Genomic DNA, 13,779 nt, shown 5'->3' with positions numbered 1-13,779 from the left:
CTGGGCACGAGCAGCGTGCAAGTTGGGGTGCCCAGGCATATATTGTTGGGACAGGCCTTTGTTTCAACACTAGCGAGCAGCAGAAACATCTGTTTATAGGTGCAATGATCGCATACATTGCTGAGACCAGTTTAATTAATTTAAAAGTAAAAAAGCATGACTGCGGACAGACCTCATGCTCTGGTTTGGGCAGAACCTGCTTGAAAGTGCGGGGGCATTGCTGGCATATATGTGTTTTATTTTTTTAGAGAGGCATGCTAGTTTCTTTTTCTTTGAGGACAACCGGCAGTAACACCTGTTACAAAATGCTCCTGTGTACTGATGGGGACATGGCATTTATTGGAGAGTTTCATGCGTCTCCCTACAGAATGCGAATGTAAATTCTACAGCTTCCCATTTTTTCAGAAATCTTTGCTGCAACATGCATGATTTCGACCCATTATTTCTCGGGGGAAGCACAAGGAAAACAGTACTGGATTAGTTCAGGTGCAGTTGCTCAGTTCAGTTTAGGGAAAACATTTACACACCTCTACCTTACAAATTCACCAGCTGCAGCACCTCTAGGCTATAGTGTTATTGTTGGTGTGGGGTATGTAAGTCCATCCAGATAGCTAGTTAGGCATTGCTAGCTTCTTTGACCACACATTTGGATAACCCCATAAACAAAAATAGACTATTCTCATAGTTCAACCCGCAACAACACTACTGGCATGCTGTGTACTCTCCTGTATTGGCTAAAGCATTACCATCAATTGTGGTGGAAAATGTCAAGCTACTAGCGAGGCATACATGTCACTCGCTCAGCCCTGTAGATAAGGGATGTATTGGTCACTTTAACTCCTTACAAATGTGCAAAAACTCCCCAAAAAGAAAAGTGGGAAGTAAAAATAGGAAACGGACACATAAGGGGACCCGTCCCTCTGCTTTAACTCAACAGGTCAAAGGATATGTTTGTACCAGTAGTAGACATAGTGCCACAGGAAGAAACTACTATTCTTATTGGCCGATCTGAAGGGGTAAAAATATATCTTTTTATTGTGCATGAGTAGCTATGGGCAAATATTTATTATGAAACATTTCTGTTTAAAAGTAAAAACATATGTTTACCTTCCTATAAAATGCAACAATTTAGAAATGGGAGTCGTTTTTACCTTGTAAAAAAAAAAAAAATCATTTTACTCCAAATAAATGCGCAGTAAAAGACCCGAATTTCAAAATCTTGATCTGGAGCATTGCGCTCGCTTTATGGCTTGAATGCCCGTTCTCCACATGTACGCAGTTTCCACCCTCTTGTAGTGTTACTTGGCAAGGAAGTGCCAAGTGCGTGCTTTGAGGCCTGCGTTCCAGCACGTTTGTTTTTCTGATATGCATATGAATACAGATGCATGTTACTTTGAGCTGTCTTGAGACATATATTTTTTTTTCAGCACCATGCTGCGACTACCTGCAATTCGCAAGGCTTTGACAGGCGTCGCCAAGTCTTCAAAAGGATGCCTGCCTGCCAAGGACAATGGTAAGCATGTGCACGTGTGGAAAGTGTGGGATCTCTCTGGGCAAGTCTGACATAGTTGTGCAGGAGGAGGTTGAAGCCTACAAGTGAGTAAACTGTAATTGTTATAGGACCTCCACATTTTGGTTTGGCTGAAAGGTGGCCAAAGTAATACTGTAGGTGAGGTCGTGCAAGGGTAGTGTTTGCTTATTTCCTTCCTGTCCTGCATTTATCTATGTAACCCATAATGTATGTTGTAGCTTTGACCTGCCTTCTTTTGCAGTCAACTCTGCAACATTCAATACTGACTGGATAAATGCAGCACACAAAGTGAGGCATCATGTCCTCTCGTTTACCTCTTCATCCCTTGGCAAATCATCTGTGCAGGGACTTCGGTGGACTACAATTTAGTTATTGATGTTGGTGTTTTGAAGTTGCCAATAGATATTCTGGTTGTGTGAGCAGAATGTATCCGCAATAATCACACTAGACAAAAAGGCAATATGGAAAATGCAGAATTTAATATAGCATGGTGTCCCATGTAAAGGACACAACTCAACATTTGAGCACTGTTTATTATACAAAACATTATATGCTACATTATACCCTTTTAATAATAGGATGAAACTTTTTTTTTAAATGGCACTGCAGTAATGAAGTCTATTTTAATAACTTGTAATGTTACAAATGCCCTGCATTAAAAAGGCATAATCGCATCTGTTTCCACAAGTGTTCTAGCCGAGTAGTATCTCTGGTATCGGACTCTTTACAGTTTACACACATTTTTTAATCCACACTCAACCCAGTATCATAATTTTATTTATAAAGAGATGTTTGTTTTTGTTTTGTTTTTTGTTTAAACAATTTGTATTAAATGTAATATAGCCAGCATGTCCTACTGTACAGGATATTCTTAAAAAATATAACCATCCATTTGAATCGTATATAAGAAAAACAGATTGATTGTTTGCTCTTGTGTCGAATATTAGTACAGTCACAAGAAGTGGCTATGGCAATAAAAGTTCATGAATCTGTATCATTAAAAACAAATAACATACACCGACAACAAAGATAAACGCACACACAAGGTGGACATACGAAATCTTATGCAATTAAGGGAGAACGTTTCTGCACTTATTAATGGCTAGTTCAGTAACCGTTGATTTTAAATGTTAGTTAACATATGATGTAATATTTCTTTTCAAATTTCTAGTATAGGAGACTAAGCTGAAGACTTTTCTAATAGAATTTCACCACATTTTACAATCTCATTCAATTGCTTCAGTTGGAGGTAATAATTTGAACAGCAACAAGAATCATAAGTGCAAAATGGGAGCCATTTTTATTTTAAAAGTAAAATCCAAATCCTAGCTACCTAATAATAACATGATAACTTCCTTTAAAGTATTTGTTATCTTAAAAATCAGTAGTATAACCTTCCATACATAACTCCAGAATACTTTGACATATTTGAAATATTGACATTCTACTAACGTATGTTTATAGGAACCCTCAAAGTCAGAGCAAGACAAACATTTTTTATTATCCGTAAGTTTACATTAAAAATGTTCAGTGAGTTGAATACTCTGTTGTTCACTGTCTTTTTCAGAAGACCATCTTTGTTCACAAGTTCATTCTACATTAATAAGTCTATAGAACATACACATTAAGGGTGTCCATTTTCAAATATTTAAATCTATCTTGCACAGGTAGTAAAGATCCTCATTACCGTATCCCATTGTTTTGCTGACAGATTATTATTTTTTTCTTTTTTGGAAGTAATCTTAAATGGCAAAATCACTACGAAAAGAAAAGTCATTGAAATATATAGTGGATAAGGGGTTAAAATGGGTTGCTGGGGGTTGGAGTAAAAGTAAGAATATAGGAAAAAGTGGAGCTTTTCAAAAGTAATTTTGGTGTTTATAAATTGCTTTGGAAAAAAATTTACGTAAATATAGGGACATAGAACTCTCATTACACCAAACATCTATTTTTTCCACACTGCATCCATAATCTTTACAAACTGATCCAGAAAGGTAACTGGTAAATCTTCCTAGAATCACTAAATAAGATTGGTACTCCATCTTGAAACAATTGAGCAACACATTTTACACCTTTACTTAACCATGGTTTCCAAAGAAATGAGTTAGTGTTAATTTGAATGTTTATTGTTTCATATATATATATATTTCGACATACATTCTGTAGATTTTTTTTTTATATGCAGAAACAGAAAGGCCTTAAGGTATTAGTACTGATATTTTAATACACACATTTTTAAAATATTGTATTTTTATTCTTAATACAAGTATCCTGAATGGGGATAGGCACAGCTAATATCTTTTCTGATTAACTCTAAGAAGGTATATTGGTATATACTTCCAGCCAAAACTACGATTGAATTTGCTTAAGATTAAATTCTGAGTATTAACATTTTCAAGTTTGGAAATGTCACCCCTTTATCCCCCTGTTATTAAAAGGTCTCTTTACTTTTTTATTACCCCAAAGAAATTTAGTTAAAATGGAATCAATTGTTTTAAAAAAGGGGGAAGGAAGAGGCCATATATAGGGTATTCAATAAAATAAGAGCAATCATGATTTTGATAGTTTTAAGGCATTTCCACCAAGTTGAATATAATGGTAACATGAGTAATAAGATCTTCAATCCTAGAAAGTTATAATTTAGAATTCTGCTTAATAATTTCTTTTATAGATGCCAAAATATAAATTCCTAGATATTTAATACTGTTCAGGCACCACTTAATTCCAGTAGCAATCAAAACTTATTTAAAAGATAGCAATTACGAGGCAGCATTTCAGACTTATCTAAATTAAGTTTGTAACCCGAGACTGATATCATTTCCAAAAGAGGACTAACGCCACTATTAGGGTTTCTTTATAACAAGAAGAGTTTCATCCGCAAGTGTGACTTGTTTAATATTTAATTCTGGAATCTTGATGCATTGAATGTTCTCATTTTGTCAGATTCGAAAAACAGTTTTAGTGCTAAAATAAATAGAATAGGGGATAAGGGTCAACCTTGTCCAGTTCCTCTATATAGTGTATAGTGGGGGGGGGGGAAGAGACATTTGCCCATTAATAAACGCAGAAGTTTTAGGGTATATAACTATGTAATCAAAAAGCAAACTGTAATCTGAGACATGACACTTTAGATGGTCCCATTCCACTCTTTCAAAAGCTTTTTCAGCATCCAGAGCTATGGCTGAAAAACTGTCACTAGATTTGTTGGTGGTGTTAAAGATATCAAGAAAAACTCTGGAGATGAGTCTACCTTTAACAAATCCATTTTGATCTCTTAATTAATTTAGACATATATGACGTTAATATATTTGTTAAAACTTTTGCAAAGATTTTTGCAGTGTAATTGAATTTATTAATGTTGGCCTATACATTTGGGGTAATTCCGGCTCTTTATTAGGTTTCGGGAATATAATCCGCATAATTTCTGAAAAAGACCCATCAGACTTACCTCTTGATTTGAAAGAGAACAATTCATTTAATTTGGGACCAACAAATTCTGAAACTCCATCAAAGCCCCGGGTAAACATTTAGATCTGAATATATAATCTCTTCATGAAAACTAGTGACGTGGTAACGAATGAAAGGTGTATTCTATATCTGCTGGATGAGAGATGCACCATGCATCCAACACACCTAATTTAGAAATAAATCTCAAGTAGTCTTTGTGAATCTTGCTATTTTCAAAATCTACTTCAGATTTCTAAATACGATGTATTTAATTAAAATCTCCACATACAATATGACGGTCACATTTCAACAAATGTTCTTTTAGCTTAATCCAAAAGGAAGTCTCTGGCATTGTAGGACCATATATATTTAATATAGAATCTACTCTTCACTGAACTAAGATTTTTATAAGTACCCATCTTCCTTTGTCATCAGCCTCAGAATGTACTAACTGATACTTAAAAGATTTATGTAGAAGAATTGCCACACAATTGTTTTTGTTCTATCCGCCGTGCTAGACACTACTGCTCCAACCCAATATCTTTTTTTAATTTAGGAGCCTCTTTGGTTGATAAATGCATCTCTTGAATACATGCTATATATGGTTTTGATCTGTTCAGCTATGAAATAACATTTGTCTTTTAATTGCATTATTTAATCCTTTAACATTTCAGAGTACAATTTACGCCATTAGAATTAAGGGGTTGATGGGGAAAAAAAAACTGAATCTTGACTCAAAATGCAAGCCATACATTCTAAGTATTTAAATTCAAATAGAACTAGCCACATATTTGGTTCACAGATTTTAATCAATTCGTTATAGGCTCTCCTTTTTCTTATTTACTAAAATATGGCTACCTTAAATGTGTTCATCGTTCTCCTCCTTCCCCATCTACATGCCCCTTTTTATTCAATACAGTACAATAATGCCTTCAAAAATAAATGAAATCAAGAACACACACAGGCTAGACACAACATAGACCTTATCAACTTAAATCATCTTCGTCTTAAATAGATAGTTCAGAATCCATATCTGTGGTCACTGGAAGCAGCCACCTTAATCCAGGTTGATGCAAATTAGATGGGGAAGTGGAGAACCAAAGAAGCGGGACACTCCTGCTCAACCACTCCCTTAGAGATGCCAAGGTAATTCAGATGATAGAATATTTTATTTCATGGATATCTGCTAAATTAATAGATTAATAAATAGTATTATTTAGAGGTAGAAACGGGCTCCTGATATATAGGATGTATAGTTGGGGTGGTCAGGAAAGGTCCCAATGCCGAAGAGGGATTCATATTGCGTGTGCCATATTTGTGACTATGGGTGCTGCAAAATTGACGCAATGTTACAATTTCATATGTATCCAGTGTAGTTAAATGTGAATGGCATATGTTGTGCTCAAGACTGATACATATTAAATTTGCGTGCGCGTGTGGAAAGATGAATGCCAAAACGGTCAAATGAAATGTGAAACATGATCCATACGTGCGATGAAATGCCTAGAGTCTGGGCAGCGATGATAATGCACATGCTGGGAAGGGGACTGGTCATAGAGAACCCACCGTGAAGAAAACATGACAGTTATTAAACATGCATGCACATGTGGATATACATACACAGGGAATACATGTAGCAGGCTTTTTTATAAATGGATTAAACTTGTCAGTTAGGGTTTTGCAAGATGAATTTTAAGTGATTTGGAAAAACTGGCTTTGCAGAGTTTCAGAGACCAGAGGAAGGGTAAATGAGTAACCGTGACTTTAGCAGATGGTCAGCTCAGAGTTTTTATTGCTTGTTAGTTCCACAGAAAACAGATGTAATCTCTTTTAATTATATGGGAACCCACACCGGGGTCTGGCCATTTGGAAATGACCAGCAATAAACATGGGGTGAAGTGTTACGCTCACCTGGTCTCTACGGATGCGTTGTGGCATGGTTGCAGCCCTCCCTGAACTTGAATCACCCCCTTCAGGCCACTCCCTCAGTAGAAAAGCTGTGAGCGGTCATACGTGGTGATACTGCTCCTGCATGGAGATAAGAGGGTGTGAGTGCGCCAATCTGTGCTTGTTGTACCTCTCGAACCCTTCACCCCCAAAGTACGGTTTCTGTGAGCATACACTGGCCCATAAAGCTCACCTGTGAATTATGGAAGATAAGCTCTCCGTCCTGCTACTTCTGGCAGGGGTGCGTCGAATGGGATCTAGTTCCTTCACTGATGGCTGATGAGGATTAGTCTAGTCCAGCTGCGACTATGCTTCTCCTTCTGATTGGTAAGTCTTGCTTGAGCTCTTGTGATGCTGTTCGTTCTGTTTAATGTCTTTATTGCGGTCATAAATAGGAGCAACATATAATGTCTCTCTTCTGTTTTCTTCCCTTAGATAGAAATGCAGACTCAATGCAGCTGCGAGACGCGGCCAGATGGAAGATGGATGCTACCGCAATGTTCGAGAGCAGGGAAGTGATGGTTTAAGGAAAGCGAAGTATGGCGAAGCGCAACCTTAAACTGACTGTTTTTTTATGTCTAACCTGGTCTTCTGTTTTTCCTTGCAGGCGCTGCTGTCGACGATGGTGCGTGTCGTGCTGCGGTGCCAAGATGAAGATTTCTGTGTCCGGAAAGTGTAAAGATGAATACTTGGTTCTCCAAAGAGATGCTAGTCGTATAAATTAGAATGTTCCAACGACGCCAGTAACCCGGGACGGATGAGATGGCTATTGGCAGTTCAACGTCAACCTGTTTATTCTGCTCTCTCTCATGTTGAAGTATCAATGCGAACCATGTGTAACTATGCCTAGGGTTAAAGAGATGCGGCCAGCTGTGACTTGTAATATAATTGGTTATTTATAATGCGCTTAATACCTAGAGGTTTCTAAGCGTGGACCCGGTGATCGAACCTGTGTTTCTCTACGTCCACTTGCTTCCAAGGCCAGTGCTTTTTCTGTGATCTATCCTGCCAAGAGTTATGTTTGTACACAAATGTTTAACTGTGCGATGATGTCATGACCTACCACGGACGAATGCCAAGAAGTGTGTGCTATGAATACGATCTGAAGATGGTAGTTAAGATAACAAGTGGCCAATGAGAATGATAGCATTGGAGAAAGATGGAATTTCTTTGTATACGTTTTGTCCAATCACATGTGGGGGGAGGATTTTAAGCGGGACTGGACGGCTGAGTCTAGGCTGTTACGCTGTTCTGCTCTCTTTGTTGCTTTTGGATTCCTACTGACGCCTGCCTGAAGAACTACATCACTCTCAGCTGAATAGCATAATAGCATAATTACACCGCCCCAACGCTCACAACGGGAGTGAATGGCTGAGAATAGGCTGTTTTGCTGTTCCACTGTGTCGGTGTGTCCTTGAGAATTTGAGCTCGGCTTGATTTTTTTTTAATTTAGTTTCCGGCCATGGTTCTCGTGTTGAGCCTGACGAGGAATACCCTACCTGAATGTGCTGAGCGCGGTTTGCATTAAGCACAATTGAATATTTATAATTGGAACACCCTAGCGTGTGTTCCATGAAGCGGATTGGTCAATCTGCAGGCTATACGCACTGTTATAGCCCGCAGATTGATTACAGCCCGTAGTTAGGGCTGAAAGGAGTTGCAGAGCTGCGGGCGGGGAAGCATACAGAAGTGGACGTTGCGTGTGTATTCCGGAACGGAAAGAGTTAACTTTCCGTTCCGAAATACACGTTCCTAGACCAACGTGTCCATGTAGGCTGACAAAAATGAAAGCAAAGGAAACGCTTTCACAACGTTTGAAATGGAAAAGGGGATGACATGAGCTGCACAGTAACTGGGAACGTATGGAACACTTTATATTCAGCAAGGAAATGAGAGGAAATGTTGCAGGCACTTATGAATGTGCAGTAAGTAAATGAAGTGGCTGTAAATGGAATGTATGTACATGTGGAGCTTGCAAACGTTTATTAACTTGCATGTTTGCGTAGAGTAACTAGTGCCTAACATTTGTGTATGGGGGGTTTCGGGGGCGGGGGAAACACACCTGAAATAAACTTAATTGGAACAGGGGGCAGGCACACCCACACCTGATTCCACTTTACTATAATACTCCTCCCACCCTAGCACCTTCTACCACCCTATAAAAAAGAAACCAGTTTAATTGAAGCACAAAAGAGACAACATTTATTTACCATTTTGCATTTTTTTTGTACTTCAATTAAACATGTCTCATTTACTCAACTTTAATTAAACCGTGAAGGTGTAATAGACCTACAGCGAGGGCCGTACCGGGCGTTATGGTCCCTCATACCTCGTTAAAGGGCCTTGCTTCGCTCGGGCCATTAACTCTGTCTTCAGGGCCCATAACGCCCAGTACAGCCCTTGCTGCAGGTCTATAAAGCTATATTCTGGAAGCGGATGGGTGGAGAGCTGAGGAGACCAGAAGTACAAGACAGAAGCAAATTGATGAGGATCTTCATAAGGATGGGAGGAATGGAGGAATGGAGGGTGGGTGAAAGGAGATGGGTGGTTAGAGCCAAAGGTAGGAAGGTGGCAATAGGAAGCAGATCCAGCCTGTAGCACACCTCTCGCGTCTTGTCTCCTGCTGTAAGGTAGGTCCTGAGACCGAGGCGAAAGGGCAGGGGGCTCCAAGATTTAAGAACAGGAAGGCAAGGAGCCTTGAATGGAAATTACAGGGAAGGGATCTTTAAAATGCAGAGTATAAACGGTGTTTGTTTTTTTTGTTGAGACACAGACTTTTGTTTGAAACCCAAAGCATTGGGAGGATAGCTCAGCGGCAACGTGCTCGCCTTGGAAACAAAACGACAGCAGCAACACAGGTTCGGTCCCCGAGCTGCGCTTAGAAACCTCCGGGTATTAAGCGCGTTATAAATAACCTATCATATCATATCATATCTCCACAGACTTGGTTTGAGCCTCAAAGCTATCGTTTGCTACCGAGACGTTCATTTGCACTGAGAGAAACTATTCTGTAGTGTGTTGTGGCGGACGCTATACACCCTTCTCACCATCTTGACACATTGAATACATTATTTGAAAACCGCTTAACATATTGGTTCCTATGTAACGTTGGTTTCAGGGACCAAAACGCAAGCACAAACTGGCATTACTGAATTTTTTGCAGAACCCTCGCCCTCTCCACCCTACATCTGGGGTAATTCGGTGTGCTCTTTTCTATTAATGGAGGCAGTTCAAGCTTGGGACGTATAGGCTGTGTAGTTGATCATGACCTGAATTAGTCTGTCTCAAGTTCAGGGGGGGCTTGCAGGCGAAGGAAGGTTTCCTTTGTGTCTTTGTAAATTGTATAGCAGAGTCCCTTTTCCTCTTTGATCTAGAGTTACTGGAATAGAGGTTAGACTGTCTTGCCCGTTCTGCGGCATTGAAGGGCCACTGTAGGTTTCCTCCTACCCAACCTTTTTTTTAAAAATATATTTTTATTTTATTTTTTAAGGTCAAACACACTACAACTGTTTCACAACATAGAAAGCATCATATTTCAACACATTTTCAAACTCCCCAACTCCCCCCTCCCCCTTTAAACTAGAGCCGGTTCTCACATATTGTTTACGGGAACATCATTGGGTGGCACACTACCCAGACAGCCATCAACCGGGTCCTCTGTTTCGTTGGCACCCTGGTGAGGGTTTGCCAACGAGGCCACCAATAGCCGCCAGGCCAGCAAGGGCCCTACTTCTTCTTCGCCCCCCCCCCCCCTGGTGACCCCTTCAAACCAGACTACGGATTCAGCTTCCGCCCACCTCAAGAGGTCTGTCCACCATAACGCCACCCTAGGTCTGTGGGCCGCCTTCCAGCCCATGGCGATCCTACGTTTGGCCAAGACATAGGCCAGGTTCTTCATCTTGCTTATGTGTTTCAAATGCCGGGGTCTAGGGAATAGTCCAAGCAAGCATGACCATGCCGATTCCACATCCAGCACCACCCCCCCGCCAGCCAGTTTCGTCTTGACCTCGTTCCAAAATCTATGCATCTCCGGGCAAGCCCAAAACATGTGTAGCAGTCCCGCGTTCACCTCCCCACCCCTGGGGCATTGCTGTATAGCTGATCCCCCGAACTTTGCAATCTTCCCGGGGGTTAAGTAAGCCCTGTGTGTAACATACAATTGAAGCTGTTGGAATCTCGCGTTACGGGACACCTTTTTATGGTACCTCTGGGCCCGTTCCCACTGCCCATCCGTCATGGGTCCTCCCACCTCCTCCTCCCAATCTTGTCTCAATTGGAGCAACTCCTTCGCTGCCCTTGCTCGCAGGAGCTCATATATCCTTGATATTTCGTGCCCGCCCTCCGATACATCATACATGGTTTCCAGGGAGGCATCTGGATCCTCCGCGAGCACCGTCTCCGGCCATCTTTCTCTAGTCTTTTTCACCAGCCTAGAGTAGGTTATATATTGGCCACCATGTACTCCCGTCTCTTCCTGCAGCCGCTGAAAGTCCACCGCCTCCCCGTCCTGCCATATGTCCCCGAGGGTGGCTAGGCCTACCTGTTCCCAGTATCTGCGGACCGATTCAAGTAGTTGAGAGTCTCTCCCACACAGAGCCGCCAAAGGGGCCTGCTGGGAGTATGGTTCTGAGTCCCCCCAATCTTCCATGTCCTGTGCCAGATCTCCCAGCCCAACCTCAGTAACCGCCCCTTGCCCACCAGTTTATCTCTTCCCAACCACACCACTTCCATCAGAAAGTATGGGGCTGTATTTTCGCGCAGGAGCCTGGCTTCCGCCGAATCCTGAGTCGAGAGCCACCTGGACACGTACTGCAGCTGCCCCGCCAGGTAATAGAGTTCGAAGTTAGGCAGGCCTATTTCCCCCCCCCCCGTCGCACGGGTTCTGGAGCTTCCACAGAGCCACCCTATTCCTAGAGCTGCCCCACACAAAACTCCTGCACACGCTGTGAAGTTTCGCGAATAGGCTCCTGGGTATCAGAAACGGGACGTTTATATAAAAAAGTGCAAGAGTCTAGGCAGGACCACCATCTTGAGCAAGGCCGCCCTCCCCATCATGGTCAGGGGCAGTCTAGACCAAAATACCACACTGTTCTTAATCCCCTCTATCGCCTTTTCCGTGTTGTGCTTGTGTTCTGTCTCGATCCTGTGGTAAATGTTTATTCCCAAATACCTAAATGTTACGGGCTGCCATGGTATTGGCAGAACAGGCAGCCTCTGCACCGGGACATTCCTATATCTACCCAAAGGGAACAGGCTGGACTTTCCAGGGTTCACCGATATACCGGAGAGGATGGCGTACCGTTCTATCACCTCTAGGACGTACTGTAGGTTTTCTTCTGGGTAGCGTAAATAAAGGAGCATATCATCCGCATATAATGATATCAGATGCTCTCCACTGGCGGTGTTTATGCCCACTTCCCCATATTGTTGACGCAGGCATATTGCCAGCGGCTCCAATGCCAGTATATATAGCATAGGTGACCAGGGACATCCCTGTCTGGTCCCCCTGCCCAGTTGCCAAGAATCTGAGACCGTGGACCCTGTCTTGACCCTCGCCATCGGGGTGCTGTAAAACAACTGGACCCATCTGAGGTATCCGGGTCCCACTCCATACCCCTTCAGGACTGCTTTCAGCCAGGGCCATCGCACCGAGTCGAAGGCCTTGACCGTGTCTAACGATACTATAGCCAGCTCGCCCGTGTCCTCCTCAGTTTGGTCTATGACATGGTGTAGCCTCCGGTGGTTATCGGTGATGTTCCTGCCCGGAACATATCCCGTCTGATCTGGGTGTATTAGTTTCTTAATCACCCTCTTCAGTCTATTAGCCAGCACCGCCGTGAGTATTTTGCTGTCCTGGTTGAGCATGGACAACGGTCTGTAAGACCCGCGCTCCATGGCCGGCTTGCCTGGTTTCAGGAGTGGGATGATTACAGCCTCACGGAGGGACAACGGGAGTTCTCCCTTCTCATAGGCCTCGTTGAAAGTGGCAAGCAGTGGCTGGAGCAACTCTTGCTGGTATGTTTTGTAGAACTCGCTGGGCAGCCCATCCGAACCCGGCGCCTTGCAAGTGGGCAAGTTCCAAATCACTACCTCCAGCTCATCCGAGGTGACTGGTGCGTCCAACTCAGAACGTTCTAGATCATCTAAGGTGGGCAGCTCAATGTCCCCCAATGTGTCTAGTATGTCTTGGCCCATATCCTCCCCCGTGTCCTCATACAAGTGTCTGTAAAACTTAAGGAATTCTTCATTTACCTCTTTCTGGGTGTTGCATATGCTACCTCCTTCGCCCTGAATCTCACTAATCACCGAGCGGGGGGTCTCACTCTTGTACAGCCAAGCCAGCAATCTGCCTGGCTTATCGCCCCCTGCGTGTATCCTCTCCGTATATTTCCTGTAGCTGAGTCTGCACAGTCTATCCCAGAGTGCACTGCAGGACAACTGTAGCTCCTCTACTTTGGTTCTGTTATCATGAGCGGTGCTCACGCAACGCGTGAGCTCCTCTAGCTCCCTTTCCGCCTCCCGGAGCTCCCTTTCGACCCCCCCCCTGTAGCCCCTTAACTTGGGAAATAGCTACCCCACGCACCACCACCTTAAACGCTTCCCACAGTGTGCCCACAGAGCTTACGCTTCCCATGTTTGTATCAAAATATTCTTCAATGGCGTCCCTCAGGCCCTCCCAAAACCCCTCATCCTGCAGAGCCTCGGTCCTAAGTCTCCATGTAGGGATCTGCGGGCGTGGGGGCTGGTGTCTCCAGTCTACCACCAAGGGCGAGTGGTCCGACAGTACTCAGGCTTTGTATTCTGCTCCTTCTATTTCTCTCACTATCCCGGTTGTTACAAACATGTAGTCTAAC

At 42.6% G+C, this 13,779-nt stretch overlaps 1 protein-coding gene across 3 annotated transcripts in view; it reads left to right on the top strand.

The window, feature by feature from the left end:
• NDUFS1 (NADH:ubiquinone oxidoreductase core subunit S1) overlaps positions 1–13,779 on the top strand; it is a 1,009,292-nt gene that overhangs the window by 20,858 nt on the left and 974,655 nt on the right. For all 3 annotated transcript variants that reach the window (XM_069615565.1, XM_069615566.1, XM_069615564.1), the window contains exon 2: positions 1,428–1,513. In XM_069615565.1, coding sequence (XP_069471666.1) covers positions 1,432–1,513 — 82 coding nt within the window. In that variant the 5' untranslated portion in view covers positions 1,428–1,431. The remainder of the gene's footprint in view (positions 1–1,427; positions 1,514–13,779) is intronic.

This window comes from Ambystoma mexicanum, chromosome 9, assembly GCF_040938575.1.
Source record: "Ambystoma mexicanum isolate Mex_15411 chromosome 9, UKY_AmexF1_1, whole genome shotgun sequence".
NCBI classification, from domain to species: domain Eukaryota; kingdom Metazoa; phylum Chordata; class Amphibia; order Caudata; family Ambystomatidae; genus Ambystoma; species Ambystoma mexicanum.
The sequence above is the reverse complement of the archived record's forward strand: the minus strand, read 5'-3'. Positions and strand labels throughout refer to the sequence as shown.